Source organism: Macrobrachium nipponense, chromosome 22, assembly GCF_015104395.2.
Source record: "Macrobrachium nipponense isolate FS-2020 chromosome 22, ASM1510439v2, whole genome shotgun sequence".
In the NCBI taxonomy this organism is placed as follows: domain Eukaryota; kingdom Metazoa; phylum Arthropoda; class Malacostraca; order Decapoda; family Palaemonidae; genus Macrobrachium; species Macrobrachium nipponense.
The window spans coordinates 74,586,115-74,605,990 of record NC_087213.1 but is presented as its reverse complement, the minus strand read 5'-3'; the positions used below and the strand labels follow the sequence as shown (position 1 = coordinate 74,605,990).

Genomic DNA, 19,876 nt, shown 5'->3' with positions numbered 1-19,876 from the left:
TTATGAGACGTTGCTATGACGATCTTGTTCTTCAGTTTTGTATGCTAATTGCTTCTTCTCTGTCTTATATGTCGAAGAAATATAATTTAAATTTTGTTTTATGAAGTGTATTTTATATAAAATAATTTCGTCTTATTTACCAGTGAATCACATCCGTGATTCAGGTCACGTTCTCGTGATTATGAAATGAAAAAAAAAAAATTCTCCTTACAGATGATTATTTGGTTACATTACAGAAATCTTTAACTATTTCGTTGTTCGAAGAGGAATAATCCACGTTACGATTCCTTTGAAAGTTTAATAGTTATTTATTGTATTTTTCTATGGCTGGTGTCAAAATTCATACATTATCTTTGAAGTGATCAAATTATTTAAGCCTTCCAGCGCATGCTTTGCTTCGAGCCTTACGTCAACCGAAATCGGGGAAACATGAATATTTCATAGTCAACTTTGTAAGCCTATTCCCTCAGAGCTTTAACTACAATGGGGTTGGAATACCTTTGATTCCTTTTGTGGCTAGTTTTTGTACTCATTGCTATTTTCCTTCTCTCTTTTTTTCCGTCGTCACAAAATGAAGATTTTTGTCTTTTCAAAACCTATAATAAATAATATAATTCCCTTTCTTCGCTTATTCTATTGATTTCCCTACCGTTAGTAGTCACTAAAATCTCTAGTATAGATATTTGGGTATCCTTTATAGCAAATATTTGGGGTTTTCTCTTTACTCCTATGAATATAGAACGCTGGAAAGATTACCAGTATCCTGAATTTGGTGATAAATCAAGAACCTTGGTAAGAAGTATACGTAATGCTTACCGGTTAAATACATCAGAAGTCAGAAGTTGAACTTGTCGGCCACAAGCATTATATTTATATGGTATGATATGCGATGTATGTAAAGGAAACAAGGTTAGTGAATTAGTAGATTTAATGTAGCATGATGAAGCTTTGTACTCAAAGGAAGAAAATAAAAGGAAATGTATTGTCATTTTGGTGATGGGATAAGAATTTGTTTGTCTAATTGTTCCAGATTTTGAAGAACAATTTACGATTTTTCCTGTGGAATCGTAAGTTAACCAAATCGGAAACTAGCTAGTTTTTAAAATACTTTTGCAAAAGTTTCCTTTGGCTCTGTGGTTATCAGATCGGTTTGGTTACAAAAATCTGTCATTGCAAGAGAGGCAATGGAATTCTGTATAGTTTTTTTGTTTTTTCTTTTTTTTTTCACTAAAATAGAAAACGCTACGTTTGCTAAATCGTTATTGCCAGAGTAGTGTTCTTAATGATAGTACAGTGAACCTTGAGAAAGTTAATAGAGACAGACAGATTGGTGATGGCAAGAGCATTTGAAGGTGTCAAGGGCTGAGAATAGATGACGAAAAAAAGTTATGTAATTAAAATGGCTTCGTTCTAGTTTTGTCCTGTTCGTACTTATCAAACGCTTTGGATGAAATGCTTCATCACTCGGCGTATTTAATGACGGGGGCTTCGGGAAATGTCAAAAATAAAAAGTCATAAGAAATGTTCATAAACATGTCAGGCTTTTCTTGTTGTTGTTGTTGTTTTGGTGGCTGTCGTATTCATACATGGTATTTTTCATTTCTTATTTCTTTAGTGGCACATCCGTTCTTGTCTTTTCATTTCTGTATTTTATTCTGTACTTTTGTCATTGTATATGATGTCTGTAAGGCAGGGTGGTGTCGTAAACTGCACACACCATATCGAATATTCGGTACAGAAGTTGTTTTTAGTTTTATTTTTGTTACTTTTTTTTTTTTTTTTTTTTGCGATGAATCATAAATTTTTGATACTGAACGCAGACTGTTTTGTGATGGCGTAATTGAGTGAACGGCTCCCGATTTACCCTTTGTTGTTGTCGAAGATTTATTGTATTACGGGTAATTCACTACGTAAATTGCTTAGATTAGTCAATGGCAACCAGTAAACAAACGAGAGGAAGATTCTGTAAGTGAGGCGAGGTTCAATAAAGGCGTGTGTCGTACTCTCTCTCTCTCTCTCTCTCTCTCTCTCTCTCTCTCTCCTTCCATTCTATCACCCATTCTTCCTCAAGAACGCCAGATCGATTTGGTGTCATGGGCCGAGAGTGGTATAGTGCCTCTCGACGTCCTTTGGGAGGGTTTTCAATGTCGCATTTTGTCCCCCGGAAGAAAGAAAGGTCGGTTACCTTCCGGGGAGAGGGAGGGAGGGGGAGGGACTTCCCTTTTTGTCCGGTTCATTTCTCTTCGTTCCTTTTCATCGCCCCTTTTCATTTTCATCGTCGCCCCTCCCCCCCCCCATCCCCCCACCCACCCTTACCTCACATCCACACACACATACAACACTTCCCTCCTCCCCTCTATGTAGTAGTGTCTTCATCAAGGCTGTCGATAATTCTGGATGCGGGAAGTGAGGAGAGTAAATTCTTTCAAAGCGTTGGTTTGGGGTAATTGGGCCAAATGTGACACACTTGGGTTGCGCGAGTCTTCTACTCTTGCTGGTGTCTAGGTTTCGCAGCTAATAATAATTATATTAATCGCAAATATTATCATTATTTTTTCAACACTATCACGACAGCATAAATCTGCAGTATTATTGGCCTGTTTCTTATCACCAGCGTTGACGTTTTTCAATGATCCATCTTCATTGTTTATTGTAATTTAATTCCTTCATCCAAATCCTTACCTTCTTCTCTCTCCTAGTGAACTCATTCTATTCCTTGCCCGCCCCCCCATCCCCCTGTTGATTATCTGTATCTCCATTCCCATTGCCTTTTGTCAACTATAAACCTTTTCTCACTCAGTAGTATTTCTTTTATTTATCTAGAAGAGAGAGTCGGTGTTTTGTTTTTCTCATTTATGATCTCTATACCTACTTTCTCATCTCTGCCACATCTACCTTTCTTGAGTAAAGGTTTGTGTCTTCCAAAGACAGGCCTTCCTTGAAGTTTTTCCTGCCGACTCACATTGTAAAATCCTTGCTTAATTTTCATTTGCTGATTCCTCATTTCCGGAGTTATTAAATCCCTGTTTTCTCTTTATCTACTGAAAAGATTATTCTTTGATTTTCATGCTTATTTTCTGCAGTTTTACCACCACTGCTGACCTGCATGCACAGTTCACTGTTATTATCGTTATTGAAAAAATAGGTATATATAGGTGAACGTACATTAAAATCATAATAATAGTGGTGACTATACTCTGTTTTTTTCCATATGTCCATCCGCCTGTGGTGGTCGCGCATGGTAACACTGCGTCCCTGGCTTTAAATAGTTACGCTATGTGTAAGTTTTAGGTAAATAAAAGGATATCTTGGTGTACATTTGCAACTGAAAAGTGTTTTAATAATTACGAATTACACCTTTAATATTCGAAATAGGATATTATTTAAAGCCCGGGACGCAGTGTTACCATGCGCAAACACCACAGGCGGATGGACAGTAGAAAAAAAACAGAGTATAGTGTACCACTTCCGTTCCTGCCGTCGATATTTATTTATTTATTTATTTATTTATTCAGTTTCAGCATTTTGAAATTTGGATTCGATCTCATCTCTATTATTTAAAAATCAATCTACATTGAGTATGCATTTCCCATGATAATATTGAATTTTTTTTTTTTTTAATTCTCATTTTCAGTTCATGCGAGTGTGTGAATGTTGATATTTCGTTTGAAGTACTGTATGAATATTGTCTAATGGGCAGTTAAGTGATAACCTCTGAAGAAGCTGCTGGTGTTCAGTTACATCTAAAGTGGAGCTAACGTAGTCCGACGTATGAAAGCGATTGATTTTCATAGAATCGGTCGTAGACATGTATGCGGAGATGGCTTTCGTAGGTTTTTGTATCTCTGAAGTTTTATTATCAGTCGCATGAAATTTAAATGACTGAAGACAATACCTCAGCAACCGTACCAAGTCAATAGTTGGGCATTCTATGTTGGAGGCGGCGATGGCATTTATCTTCCTTGCCCTCCCGTAGATCATGGTTTTTTGTTTACTTGCCCCGGGTAAGTAGCGTTGTCACTGATCGATTTCATCTTGTTTTGTCCGTCTTGTAATGATGACATAATCATCTACGTACTTGCAATGCGTTTTTGCCAATAAAGTTATTTTTCCAATAACTTTGTCATCAGATATCAAACCGCCCTTTTCTCACATCAGTAAATCTTTTTTAATGAACTAGTCATTCAAGAGAATAATGAGCATAGTTTTACCTCTGTTGAGGACATTTGGAAGGTAAACTAGAGTCGTAGACTTATAATAAAATTTAATTTCGTTAGCTAAGCCGTCTCTTTAAGCAATACCGGAAGCCTTACCGAACATACCTCCAACTTTAATAGGTTTCACTCCTGTCGCCTCTACATGAATATTGTTTTTAGTTTTCATTTTTCATTCACTTTTGTCCTCTTCTTTCGAATTATCTGACGTATAACGTAGCTCTTGATATATTTATAATGCACTTAGGTAGGTGTCAGTTTTATGTTTTTTTTAAATAACATAGATGAATCCTTGGGTACCTCAGCTGAATGGCGACGTTTAGATGGTTAATCATAACAGTTAGCCCCATTCAGAACTGGAGGTTGTCTCAACAACAACATTTTATGCTTTGGCAGCAACTGTAGTGTACAGTAAACAGGTGTTCTTGTCCGATAAGATTTGAACATCCAAATATACATTTGTAATTTATCGATGAGTCATATAATTCAGCTACTCTCTCTCTCTCTCTCTCTCTCTCTCTCTCTCTCTTAGCTTGCACCTCCAACTGTTGTTACTTATAATAGAAACTTGTGGGCATTCGTCCAGATTATTGCCACCATTTCTTTGTCTACGGCTCGTGAAGTTTCATTGAAATGTGTGACTCCCGAAATCAGAGGGAACCAAAACGCAAAAACAGCTCGACCAAATGAAGCTCATCCTTGAAGCCCATCCTCGAACAAGGCGAGTGCCAACTTGTGCAGTCCCAGTAGGGATCACTTAAGAATCAAGAAGTTTAAGGTAATGGTGAGAAAAAGTTATCTTAACAATTACCTCTCAAGTTTGAAGCCTCCACAACGTAGAGAGAAGTAGTCTGGAATGATTGTCGTTTCTGAGGAGACTTTTAACATATTTTATTCACATGAAAGGGAAATTTCAGGTGCCGTGTGTCATTTTCTCCAGACAACCCTCGATTCCTCTCCAACAAGTGATGGGGGAAAGCTGCTTGAAAAGGGGAGTACTTGAAGCCCCTGAACTGCTTCCTAGCCTTGTAAGCCCACAATAAGCCGCTGGTTTATCCCACAAGATGTTGTTTGTTGTGTTGAAAACCTATTTTTTTTTTTTCATCTAACCTGTGAGTCATGTTCAGAGTCTATTCTCTGGGCATAGTTCGGAATAAGCTTCAAAAAATACATGAAAACGACGAGGTGGACCTCTCTCTCCTTTAGATCGGACTTGAACTAAAAATACTTGCAGTTTTGCATTTGAAAGGTTGTACTATTATGTAAACGCTATGTTTTTAAGAAAAATACGCATACACTCAAACATGGATACACACACACACACACACACACACATACATATATATATATATATATATATATATATATATATATATATATATATATATTGGTAGGATACACACTCACAAACAAACGCACATACACACATTTTATATATATATATATATATATATATATATATATATATATATATATATGTATATATATATATATATACACATGTATATATATATGTATATGTATATATATACATATATATACATATATATACACATGTGTATATATATATATGTATATATATAGTATATATTGATATGGATGTACCTAGGGGATGCACAACTGGGAGCGGATAGCTTACCTGATCTGCGAATGGCTTATTTAAGGAAGTACATTCATACCAGAGACTTAGGCTGAAGGCCTGCTTCAGAATGATTACTTGATTATAGTTACACATAACAAGATCGTATCAGAAGCGATTAGTTAATTGATAGTTCTTGAACTAGACGAACTAGCGGTCGGGCACCCAGACACGTGGTAAGTAGGATACACAGAAGAGGAGCGAAGTGAAAAATTCAGAATCCAAACGCACACGTGTTAGGAGATCGAGGGAATTATATGTAGGGCACTGGATACTCGATCTCACAAAGCCATTAATCTTACATTAATAACCACTTAAAGGGGAGCAGGTACGTTAGAGTGATTACAAGGGGAAGAAGTCACGTTACTGGTCACGTAGAGTAAGAAATTACGGGAACAATTAATGACCAAACAGCTACGTTACTACCCTATGGCTAAAGTTATCCAGACTTTAGCGGATAGCTAATAACAATGTAATTATCACACAGCATGAAAGAACACAATATGAACAAGCCACGCCCAGCACAAGGAATCGCTTAAATACAACCACTAATTTGTTTTGGGGAATTACGAACAATGATAATTTGAAGTGTTCCTGAATTTTTGTAGACCACAGGTATTTCTAAATTAGATAGTAACCTTGTTTATAAAATTGCAAGGAAGTACAGTTTCACCTTTTAGCAACAGCCTGTTATACTAACTGCAGTTTCAGTTTTTAAGCACTTTAAAAGTATTCTTACTTATTGTTTGGTAATGGCAATTTGTAATGATGGTTTGCTTGTTAATGGCCTTAATCTTTGTTTTGTGAAGTTTTCTTATGTCTCTATTTATTATTTTATGGTCTATACTTTTTCGCTTTTCATGTGACTATCTAAGTACATATTTGTCACATGCAGTTTGGTGACTTATTGCTTATATATGTATGTGTGTGTGTGTGTTTATGTATATATATATATATACACATACACATACATAACCACCCATCTCTCTCTCTCTCTCTCTCTCTCTCTCTCTCTCTCTCTCTCTCTCTCTCTCTCTCTCTCTCTCTCTCTCTCTCTCCTTCCTATTGGAGCTTAGCTTGGACTTAAGGGCTATAGGGGTGTCACTATTCATCTAAGCAACCTCAAAAACTATGAATTAGCCACTAATATCTGCAATTTTCAGTTGTTTTTACATGTCACCCTTCCACCCTCCACCCTTTTCCCTATTGGGGCTGAACTTGTACTTCAATACTTCAAGGTCCCTAGTCTTCTCAGTGACCTGAAAAACTATGGATTAGACAATAATATATGTCTTTTTTGGTTATTTTTACATGTCACCCCTTCCCACCCCCTTCTCACCCCCTCACTATTGGGGCTGAATTGGATCTAAAAGGCATGGGGTTGCCGGGTTCACTATTCATCTCAGTAACCTAGAAAACTATGGATTAGACACTAATATCTGTCATTTTGGATATTTTTACATTTCACCCCCCTTCCCACCTCCTCTCACGATCAGGGCTGAACTTAGACTTAAAGGGCATCGGGAGTGTCACTTTTCATCTCAGCGACCTCAAAAACTATGGATTAGATACTATTATCTGTCGCTTTCTGTAATGTTTACATTTTCCCCTTCCCCTTTTGGTGCCAATGGTATCTTAAACCCACAGTGTTTGTTGGAAGTGCTCAGTGCATTGGAACATACACACAAATACATACTTCATCATTTTCATATACTATTATATATATATACATATATTTATATATATATATTATATATATATATATATATAAATAGTATATAAATATATGTAATATGTATATACACATTGTATATATAAGAACAGATTTATGTATGTGTTTGTGTGTATGTTCCACATACACTTTGAAATGCACTGAGCAATTTCAACAAACACTATGGGGTTAAAATATTGGCACCAAAGGGACAGAGGTTGTGGGAAGGGGAAAATGTAAAAATTACAGCAAGCGACAGATAATAGTATCTAATCCATATAGTATATATGTTTGTTTGTGTGTAATATATATATATATATATATATGTGTGTGTGTGTGTGTGTGTGTGTGTATGTGTGCATTGAGTTAAGTGTGGACGTGTGGTTGTGTATTTAGAGAGAGAGAGAGAGAGCGAGGAGGTGGAGACAGGCACTCCTAAATGGCTATAGAAAGGTACAAGAGGGATATTTCATGCCCTTTCAGTTTCCTATTAGGCTGTTGTCTGACGATTCCATGAAAAGTAATTAGTAACCATTTCCATACAGCGGATAGAGCTTATAGGATTAGCTATGTTATCTAACCTTGGAGAGAGAGAGAGAGAGAGAGAGAGAAAACAATCAAAGGTAATACTAGTCGACTGCAGGTCATTCTCGGCTCAGGGGACTGTGGATCTGTTTGCATATATGTAAACCTTCTGAATTTCAAATGTGTATTTAAATTCTCTTAATTAAGACATGGCGGGCTTCAGTCAATACCTCCGTTGTATTTTGATTTAAGGATTCCATTCCTTTTTCTTTGTATGCACTTTATAATAAGAATTTTGTACCTGGTTCCAATTCCCGGGTAGCATTGTTGCTGTAAATTATTATTGCATTATAGATTCAATGACCCCCAATTCGGCTCACAGGCGATAAACCCCATAAGCTTGCCTTTATATTAACCTCATGTACAGCCAGGTACAAAAGCGGTGTCGCCCCGCCAGGCCTGGCTCGGTGAGATCATGCCCTTCTTGCTCTGAAAGTGGCCCATTTTCAAACAACCAGTACAAAGTTAGAATGGTTCGAAAGGGAGGAGGAGGGATATTACGGTAATCATGCAAAGAAATGCAATATATTGAATGAAATATAATGGACAGAGCGAGAGAGAAAGAGAGAGAGAGAGAGAGCTTTTATTCCTGTTTAGTTATTAATCTGACGGATATACTTGAGACCTTCTGCTTTAAGAAACATGTTATCATATATTTTTTGGAAAATAATTATTATGAAATCTTATCACATCATATTGTTTTTTCTCGTTATCTCATTTTCTAAATAAAAATGCCTTAAATATTGTTGGAACTGACTATTCATATTAATATCATTCAGACGAAAATATCATTTTTAATTATCTTATAAGCAGCTGTATTCTCTCTCTCTCTCTCTCTCTCTCTCTCTCTCTCTCTCTCTCTCTCTCCTTCTCTCTCTCGCTTCTCTCCTCTCTCTCTCTCTCTCTCTCTCTCTCTCTCTCTCTCTCTCTTTCATTATTCTGCCCTCCGTCTTATATCGCCTGGATTGACTATTTAAATAATGGTAGATGTTTGATATGTTATTTGGATGTGGCCAAGGATCACAAAACCGTAAATGGTTACTCTACCAACTTGTGCTAAGCTGTATCTATTTTTGCCCTAGATTGACTGGACTATAATTAACTGTACTACCAATAATATACGAATCTGGTCACAAAGATGTTACACACGAGGTTTTGTAGCCGTGGGTTGTATAAGTCAAGGATATTATTTCATTAATTAATCTATGCTAATATCACATTACTGGATATGCTAATCTAGTACTACAGGATTTGTATTTATGGCACAACTTAGTTGAGTTACCAGTATTTGAGTGTGATGGGCCACTTGGCTTCGCTCCTCGCAACCATCTAGGCTACTTATAGAAAGTGTTTCCTTTTAATTCCTTTTCACAGATAATACAAGAAAACTTTGGAACGTTACAAGATATATGACTGTTCCTTTACATTTGAAGATAAAAGTTTCTTCACTGCTCATTTGAAGATGAAGTTTCTTCAGTGCTTTCAGTAACGTTTGGCTCATCAGCTCGATATTTGCCGCAAAGTTTCTGAGGAGATCAGCTTTTTAACTTGATTCCAGTAACATTTAGCCTGCAAATATTGCGAACTTTACTTGGTGTTTTGTCTACTGGTGTACATTCTTTTAAAAGTTGCTGAAATCAGTGTCCAGTTCTCTCCAGTCTTCACTTTTGTGGGCCAAGAAATTCCAGGTCTCTTCTGAAATCAGTGTCCAGTTCCCTCCAGTCTTCACTTTTGTGGGCAAAGAAACTCCAGGTCTCTTGAAAAGTTTGCTGAAATGGGTTTTTCTTATAGGCTGTTGATTTTCCACAACTCAAGCAAGCTTCATAATGATCTCTTTGCATATTTACTTGTAATCTCCTCTTGTTCACGGAGGGTCAGGAACTGCGTCACACAGAATCTATTATAAAACATAAAAACAAAGTTTGAATTTTTTCTTTAATATTTGTTTTCTGACAAAACATTTCCTGGAACAAAAAATGATTTTTGGAGTAATTTACATGTCGTGTGAAAATATTAAGGCGATTGAGAGAGGAAAAATGAAGAAAAAGGCATAATTCAGTTTCGGTCGTTTTGATACTAACTTTTCATCAGGGCGTCCAAGCAAGGAAATTATAAAATAGACTCCGAGCTAAAATTAATCGGAATGATGTCATAAATGAAATCCAAACATAAAAAAAGTCTCTCACAATACACACGGAATCCAACATTCTGGCTGGACTAAGAGGCAAAGTTGCCTATGTCTCGAAATGATATTACCCACCCATAAGTGGGCCTGGTAGCTACCTGATTTCCTTAAGACAAAAGGCCACCATAAAAAAGGTGGGCATAAATCTAGCTTCGATGACAGAGGCAAAGTTGCCTATGTCTCGAGCTAGTATACCAACCCTTAAGTGGGCCTGACAGCTGTCGATGTCCTTAAGGAGAAAGGCTACCATACAGAAGGTGGGCAGAAATCCAGTTTCGATAACAGAGGCCAAGTTGCCTATGTCTCGAGCTGGTATACCCAGCCATAAGTGAGCCTGATAGCTGCTGATTGCCTTAAGGAAAAACACCACCATACAAAAGGTGGGCAGAAATCCAGTTACGATGACAGTGGCAAAGTTGCCTATGTCTCGAGCTGGTATACCCACCCATAAGAGAGGCTGATAGCTACTGATTGCCTTAAGGAAAAAGGCCACAGTACAAAAGTTGGGCAGAAATCCAGTTTCAATGACAGAGGCAAAGTTGCCTTTATCTCGAGCAGGTATACCTACCCAAAAGTGGGAGTGACAGCTGCTGATTTCCTTACGGAGAATGGCAGAAAGTCCACCAAACAAAATATGGGCAGAATTCCTGTTTCAATGACAGAGGCAAAGTTGCATATGTCTCGAAATGTTATACCCAACTATAAGTGGGCCTGACTGCTGCCGATTTCCTTACGGAGAAAGGCCACTATACAAAAGGTGGACAGAAATCCAATGACAATGACAGAGGCAAAGTTTCCTATGACTCGAAATGGTATACCCACCCATAAGTGGGCCAGGCAGCTGCCGATTTCCTTAAGGAGAAAGGCCACCATACAGAAGGTGGACAGAAAGCCAGTTTCAATGACAGAGGCAAAGTTGCCTATGTCTCGAGCTGGTATACCTACCCATAAGTGGGTCTGACAGATGCTGATTTCCTAAAGGAGAAAGGCAGAAACGCCACCATACAAAAGGTGGGCAGAAATCCAGTTTCGATAACAGAATCAAAGTTGCCTATGTCTCGAAATGGTATACCACCCTTAATTGGGCCTGACAGCTGCCGATATCCTTAAGGAAAAAGGCCACCATACTAAAGGTGGGTAGAAATCCAGTTTCGATGACAGAGGCCAAGTTGCCTGTCTCAAGCTGGTATACCCACCCATAAGTGAGTCTGATAGCTGCTGATTGCCTTAAGGAAAAAGGCCACCATACAAAAGGTGGGCAGAAATCCAGTTTAGATAACAAAGGCCAAGTTGCCTATGTCGCGAGCTGGTATACCCACCCATAAGTGGGCCTTACAGCTGCTGATTTCCTTAAGGAGAAAGGCCACCATACAAAAGGTGGGCAGAAATCCAGTTTCGATGACAGAGGCAAAGTTGCCTGTGTCTCGAAATGGTATACCCACCCATAAGTGGGCCTGAAAGCTGCTGATATCCTTAAGGAGAATGGCAGAAAGGCCACCATACAAAAGGTGGGCAGAAATCCAGTTTTGATGACAGAGGCAAAGTTGCCTATGTCTCAAAATGGTATACCCACCCATAAGTGGGCGTGAAAGCTGCTGATTTCCTTAAGGAGGAAGGCCACCATACAAAAGGTGGGCAGAAATCCAGTTTCAATGACAAAGGCAAAGTTGCCTATGTCTCGAAATGGTATACCCACCCATAAGTGGGCCTGAAAGCTGCTGATTTACTTAAGGAGAATGGCAGAAAGGCCACGATACAAAAGGTGAGCAGAAATCCAGTTTCGATGACAGAGGTTAAGTTGCCTATGTCTCGAAATGGTATACCCACCCATAAGTGTGAGTGACAGCTGCCGATTTCATTAAGGAGAATGCCACCATACAAAAGGTGGGCAGAAATCCAGTTTCGATGACAGAGGCAAAGTTGCTTGTCTCGAAATGGTATACCCACCCATAAGTGGGCCTGAAAGCTGCTGATTTCCTTAAGGAGAATGGCAGATAGGCCACCATACAAAAGGTGGGCAGAAATCCAGTTTCGATAACAGAGGCCAAGTTGCCTATGTCTCGAGCTGGTATACCCACCCATAAGTGGGCCTTACAGCTGCTGATTTCCTTAAGGAGAATGGCAGAAAGGCCACCATACAAAAGGTGGGCAGAAATCCAGTTTCGATGACAGAGGCAAATTTGCCTATGTCTCGAAATGGTATACACACCCATAAGTGGGCTTACAGCTGCTGATTTCCTTAAGGAGAATGGCAGAAAGACCACCATACAAAAAGTGAGCAGAAATCCAGTTTCGATAACAGAGGCCAAGTTGCCTATGTCGCGAGCTGGTATACCCACCCATAAGTGGGCCTTACAGCTGCTGATTTCCTTAAGGAGAATGGCAGAAAGGCCACCATACAAAAGGTGGGGAGAAATCCAGTTTCGAATACAGAGGCAAAGTTGCCTATGTCACAAGCTGGTATACCCACCCATAAGTGAGCCTGACAGCTGCTGATTTCCTTAAGGAGAAAGGCCACCATACAAAAGGTGGGCAGAAATCCAGTTTCGATGACAGAGGCAAATTTGCCTATGTCTCGAAATGGTATACCCACCCATAAGTGGGCCTTACAGCTGCTGATTTCCTTAAGGAGAATGGCAGAAAGACCACCATACAAAAGGTGAGCAGAAATCCAGTTTCGATAACAGAGGCCAAGTTGCCTATGTCGCGAGCTGGTATACCCACCCATAAGTGGGCCTTACAGCTGCTGATTTCCTTAAGGAGAATGGCAGAAAGGCCACCATACAAAAGGTGGGCAGAAATCCAGTTTCGAATACAGAGGCAAAGTTGCCTATGTCACAAACTGGTATACCCACCCATAAGTGAGCCTGACAGCTGCTGATTTCCTTAAGGAGAAAGGCCACCATACAAAAGGTGGGCAGAAATCCAGTTTCGATGACAGAGGCAAATTTGCCTATGTCTCGAAATGGTATACCCACCCATAAGTGGGCCTTACAGCTGCTGATTTCCTTAAGGAGAATGGCAGAAAGACCACCATACAAAAGGTGAGCAGAAATCCAGTTTCGATAACAGAGGCCAAGTTGCCTATGTCGCGAGCTGGTATACCCACCCATAAGTGGGCCTTACAGCTGGTGATTTCCTTAAGGAGAATGGCAGAAAGGCCACCATACAAAAGGTGAGCAGAAATCCAGTTTCGATAACAGAGGCCAAGTTGCCTATGTCGCGAGCTGGTATACCCACCCATAAGTGGGCCTTACAGCTGCTGATTTCCTTAAGGAGAATGGCAAAAAGGCCACCATACAAAAGGTGGGCAGAAATCCAGTTTCGAATACAGAGGCAAAGTTGCCTATGTCGCGAGCTGGTATACCCACCCATAAGTGGGCCTTACAGCTGCTGATTTCCTTAAGGAGAAAAGCAGAAAGGCCACCATACAAAAGGTGGGCAGAAATCCAATTTCGATGACAGAGGCAAAGTTGCTTGTCTCGAAATGGTATACCCACCCATAAGTGAGCCTGACAGCTGCTGATTTCCTTAAGGAGAAAGGCCACCATACAAAAGGTGGGCAGAAATCCAGTTTCGATGACAGAGGCAAAGTTGCTTGTCTCGAAATGGTATACCCACCCATAAGTGAGCCTGACAGCTGCTGATTTCCTTAAGGAGAAAGGCCACCATACAAAAGGTGGGCAGAAATCCAGTTTCAATGACAAAGGCAAAGTTGCCTATGTCTCGAAATGGTATACCCACCCATAAGTGAGCCTGACAGCTGCTGATTTCCTTAAGGAGAAAGGCCACCATACAAAAGGTGGGCAGAAATCCAGTTTCAATGACAAAGGCAAAGTTGCCTATGTCTCGAAATGGTATACCCACCCATAAGTGAGCCTGACAGCTGCTGATTTCCTTACGGAGAAAGGCCACCATACAAAAGGTGGGCAGAAATCCAGTTTCGATGACAGAGGCAAAGTTGCCTATGTCTCGAAATGGTATACCCACCCATATGTGGGCCTGAAAGCTGCTGATTTTCCTTAAGGTGGGAGAATGGCAGAAAGGCCCACCATACAAAAGGTGGGAGGCAGTCATCCCCAGTTTTCGATGACAGAGGCAAAGTTGCTTGTCTCGAAATGGTAACCCACCCATAAGTGAGCCTGACGATAGCAGCTGTATTCCTTAAGGAGAAAGGCCACCATAACAAAAAGGGTGGGCACAGAAATCCAGTTTTCAATGACAAAGGCAAGTGCCTATTCTCGAAATGGTATACCGCACCCATAAGTGGGTCCTGAACAGCAGCCTGATTCCTTAAGGAAGAAAGGCCACATACTAATAAGGTGGGCCAGAATCCAGTTTTCGATGACAGAGGCAAAAGTTGCTTGTCTCGAATGTATCCCACCCATAAGTGACCTGACAGCAGCTGATTTCCTTAAGGAGAAAGGCACCATTTAACCAAAAGGTTGTGCGAAGGAAAATCATTTCCTCCCAATGAACAAAGGGGCCCAAAAGTTGCCTGGTCTCCCCCCCCCCCCCGTGAAAATGGTATACCCAAAACCCATAAAGGTGGGAGCCTGGACAGCTGCTGAAAATTTCCTTAAGGAGGAGGGGCCACCATTTACAAAAGGTGGGCAGAAATCCAGTTTCAATGGACAAAGAGGCAAAGAGTTGCCTATGTCTCGAAATGGTATACCCAACCCATAACGTGAGCCTGGACAGGCAGCTGATTTCCCTTAAGGAGAAAGGCCACCATACAAAAATAAAGGTGGGCAGAAAATCCAGTTTCAATGACAAAGGCAAAAGTTGCCTATGTTCTCGAAATGGTATACCCACCCTATAAGTGGCCTGACAGCAGCTGATTTCCTTAAGGAGAAAGGAAAGGCCACCATACAAAAGGTTGGGGCAGAAATAATCCCAGTTTCGATGACAAGGAGGCCAAAGTTTGCTTGTCTCGAAATGGTATAACCCCACCCGCCATTAAGTGAGCCTGAACAGCTGCTGATTTCCTTAACGGAGAAAGGCCACCATAAAAACAAAGGTGGGCCAGAAATCCAGTTTCAATGACAAAGGCAAAGTTGCCTATGTCTCGAGCTGGTATACCCACCCTTAAGTGCTCCTGACAGCAGCTGATTTCCTTAAGGAGAAAGTCCACTAGACAAAAGGTGGGCAGAAATCCAGTTTCAATGACAAAGGCAAAGTTGCCTATGTCTCGAGCTGGTATACCCACCCATAAGTGGGCCTGACAGCTGCCAATTTATTAAGGAGAATGCCACCATACAAAAGGTGGGTAGAAATCCAGTTTCGATGACATAGGTAAAGTTGCCTATGTCTCGAACTGGTATACCCACCCATAAGTGGGCCTGACAGCTACTGATTTCCTTAATGAGAAAGGTCACCATCTAAAAGGTGGGCAGAAATCCAATTTCGATGACAGAGACAAAGTTGCCTATGTTGCGAAATGGTATACCCACCCGTAGTGGGCCCTGACAGCTACTGATTTCCTTAATGAGAAAGGTCACCATCTAAAAGGTGGGCAGAAATCCACTTTTGATGACAGAGGCAAATTTGCCAATGTCTCGAAATGGTATACCAACCCTTTAGCGGGCCTGACAACTACTGATTTCCTTAATACGAAAGGTCACCATACAAAAGATGGTCAGAAATTCAGTTTACATGACATAAGCAAAACTGCCTATGTTTCGAGCTGGTATGCCCACCCTTTAGTGGGCCTGACAGCTATATACTGATTACCTAAGGAGAAAAGCCACCATGCAAAAGGTGAAGGGAAATCCTGATTTTGATGACCAAGGAAAGTTGACTATGTCTCGAACGGTTGTACCTACCCGTAAGTGGGCTTGGCTGTTACTGATTTTATTAAGTGGATAGGCCACCTTCCAAAAGGTGGGCAGAAATCCAATTTTGATGACAGATGCCTAGTTGCGTATGTTTCATTTAGGAGACGAGCTTGACTGACAAATTCCAGACAACTCTAAGAGCCAAATGAATGGGTCACAGACTGGCCTGATGACAGTGTTGTCGAATACACACCAAAGACAGCAAGAGAGGAACCCCAGACATGCCTTCTGAGGAACTTCGAAAGGTGTGGGGGAACACCTTCAGAGGAACCTCGCAAGGTGTGGGGGAACACCTTTAGAGGAACTTCGGAAGGTGGGGGGAACACCTTCAGAGGAACCTCAGAAGTCACGGAGGAAATCCTTCAGAGGGCCCTGAGAAGGCGTGGGGGGACGCCTTCAAAGGAACCTAGGAAGGATCTTGGAGTTCCTCCCGTTTTGCCAAAGGTGGGTCTTCGACCCTGTTGTCGTCAAGTCAACCTGTGACTCATCCACAATGCCCTTAGAGTGGGCCAAGCCCTTCGTCCTTCCTGCTACATAGCCATCAGCCAAAATTCCTACATCAGCTACTTTTGGCTGGCATTGAGATCACATCTGCCATCTGTCCCACCTTAACAGCTGCCTCTTATTCGGAGCCTAGCTTTTCGTCCGAAAGTTTAGAGTTTGCCGCTTCCTCAGCAATTCTCTTGGTCATCTCCCTCAATTAAATCCTCCACCATCTGTGTAAGGACCTCCCACTGTTTTCCATAGTCTTTCTTCTCTCTTTGGGCGTTGCAGTACTCCCTGTACTGATCCTCTTCTACTTTCCTCAGTTGTTGCTGTAGGTCCTCTTCTTGGTCCAGGCACTTGTTTTCTTCTTCACTGTTTTTCAGGGTTTCATTGTCTAGGTCTTTATTTGTATGGTCCAGTGCTTTGTGTTCCAAATAGAAGTTTCTCTGGGCAGTCCCATGGAGGAGTGCCATTAACATGTACTTATCATGATTTCTCAGTTCTTCCTCCTGCATCCTTAGGTGCTCCCTGACACGTTTTCGTTCTTTAATTACATTTTCGTCTTGAATCCTGCACTTTTCTCTCAATCTTTCACATTCATCCCTAAGGTGTTCCAGTTCTTGGAGGTTTGTGTTTTCTGCCTTCTTCAAAGAGCAGATCTCTCTTTCTGCAAGCTTTAAAGAAGACTCTAAGTTCTGCTGTTGGTACATAGCACTTTCCAAGTTCTTCTGCAGCTGTTCCTTCCGTTCATTTACCTTGTCCTTTTCATTGTCCTTATCCCTGAGCTTCTCCTGGTAATGCAGTATCATTTCACTGCTTTCTCTCTCAAGCTCCTTTCCACGATTGAGGGCAACTTCTAGTTTGTCTTCCAGTTCTTGTTTCTCCAGTATGAATTTTCGTTCTGTGTTTAAGAAATTCTCTATCAGCTGTTGCTTGCTGTGGAGCTCCAATTTTACTGTTCTTAGTGATGTCTCCATTCTGTTGCCTCTTTTCCTTTCTTCTTGCAATAGAGTCTCCATTTCGTTCCTGTGATGGAGAGCATTCCTTTTCTCGTTTACCAAAGACTTCTTGAGTGTGGTCTCTTCCAGGAGCGCTTGTTCTAAGGCTTCTTTAATGGTGGCGTTTTCTCCTCCTAATTCAGAGACCCAGTTCCTCATTACCTGGACTTCATCCCTCAGAATTTGGGTCTGCTTCTTTTCGTCTCTTAACTCTTTCGAGAGGAAAGTAATCTCCAGGCACTTATCTTCTAAATCTTCCTTAATCTCGGCATTTTGTCCTCCTAGTTCTGATACCCAGTTCTTCATTGCCTGGATTTCTTGCATCAAAATTTGGGTCCTCTTCAATTCTTCTCCCAATTCTTTCTTCAGTGAAGTAATTACCAAGATTGCATCTCCTATCTCTTCCTTAATCTTGGCATTCTCACCTCCTAATTCTGATACCCAGTTTTTCATGACTTCAAGTTCTGCGCCAGTGATCTCATTTTTTGCTCTTTCAGTGTTTAGAGCCTCTGCTGCCGAGACCAGTCGAGATTCTTTATGGCGCAACGTTGACTGTAGGGACTGAACTCTGTCATTTGATATCAGGACCTCATTCCGAAGGCTGATATTAGTCTGGGTCTCATTTGCAAGGTTCTTCTCGAGCTCACAATTTTTGTCTTCAAGCTTGGCTACATTTCCGTGGCAAGCTGCAAGTTGACCTTTGTAGCAAGTAGTCAGCTCCTCAAGTCTGGAATTTTCTGATTTTGTGAGCTCTAGTTGTCTTTGGAGAGCGATGTGGTCCTCTTTCATGTCCAAAATCTGACTTTCTAATATTCTGATTTGCCTTTGGTCCTTCTCAGCTTCTGCAGCTTTGTGTATCATCAAGTCCTGCAAGTGGTTTACTTCTCTCTCCTTCTCGACCAAGGCATTCCTGTAGTCTTTATTTGCCCTCTTTAGACATTCCTTCTCTGAAGCAAGTGCTTCATTGATTGTTTCCATTTCCTTCAGTTCACGGCTTATTTTATTTGCCATCTCCAAAGTGCTCTCCAGTTCCTTGTCTTTCTCAACAATCGTTTGCTGGAAATAACTTCGTAGTTCTCTGTCTTCAACATCCCTCTTCCTCAACATGCGATCTTTCTCCGCCAATCGATTCTCCAGAGACGTTATTTCATCTATCAGTTCTTTATGTAAGTTTCCTATGACATCGGCGCAGCCTAAAGCCAGTTTGCATTCTTCCTCCAGCTTTCGATTTTGATACTGCAGCCGTTCCTTTTCGATGTTCAGAACCTCGTTTTCTTTTTTCATTTCGGCTTCCTCAGCAGCTTTCTTTTGTATCAGAAGATCCATTTCGGTTTCCTCAGCTGCTTTCTTTTGTATCAGAAGATCCTTTTCCAAAATTTGGTTCTGAAGCCTCTCGATTTCTTTCTTTGCCTCGTGCAACAGGCGTTCCAGTTCATCCTCCTCCTCCTCCTTTACCTCGGTGGTTTCGAGCTGTTCCTCTGTTTCCAAAATTTCTTCTTCTTCCTCCTCCTCTTTCTCTTCCTTTTCATCGTCGTCATAGCTGTCGAGTTCTTCCTCCACCTCCTCCTCCTCCACGTCCTCATCAAAATCAGAGCTGTCAAATTCTTCCTCCACCTCCTCCTCCTCCTCCTCCTCCTCCTCTACGTCCTCATCAGAATCAGTATCAGAGCTGTCGAATTCTGTCTCCACCTCCTCCTCCTCCTCCTCTACATCCTCATCAGAATCAGCATCAGAGCTGTCAAGTTCTTCCACATCATCATCATCATTATATCTGTCAGGTTCTTCCACCTCCTCCTCCTCCTCAGAACATTCCAGATCCTCGGTTTCCAGAATTGAATCCAAAGTGGGCACTTCCTGGTCGTCTTCGTCATGATCAAGGTCATCGCATCCAATGAGTTTAGGCTTCCAGTAAACAGCCAAGAGCAGCGCCAGAGCCCCTGCCATCAAAGCCATCCAGGGGACGGCACCGGCAGAGACTGGCGTCTCAATGCTTCCGCTGTCTGGTCGTGTCTCCACGACCTCTGGGCTCCAAGACTCGGCGACGACAGCACGATGCAGAGTTTCCAGTGAGTGTCCAGTGGTAGGTCCTCGGCATTGAATTATGTTGAGTAATTCCTGCACGATCAAATAGTACACTTCGCAAGGGACGAGTGCGAGTACGAATACGAGCAGATTCAGTCCGAATACTTTCAAGCATAATTCACAAGGGGCGAGCGCGAGT

General features: G+C 41.1%; 1 protein-coding gene across 1 annotated transcript; it reads right to left on the bottom strand.

Annotated features, from left to right (window-relative positions):
- Positions 1-16,842: 16,842 nt before the first annotated feature.
- LOC135198321 (trichohyalin-like) lies at positions 16,843-19,608 on the bottom strand. Its single transcript, XM_064225892.1, has one exon. The coding sequence runs from the start codon at positions 19,606-19,608 to the stop codon at positions 16,843-16,845; it is 2,766 nt and encodes a 921-aa protein (XP_064081962.1).
- Positions 19,609-19,876: the final 268 nt, after the last annotated feature.

What these genes read in the sequence shown, in the direction of transcription:
- LOC135198321 (XM_064225892.1), bottom strand. Translation starts at nt 19,608, where the DNA reads ATGGCTTTGATGGCAGGGGCTCTGGCGCTGCTCTTGGCTGTTTACTGG.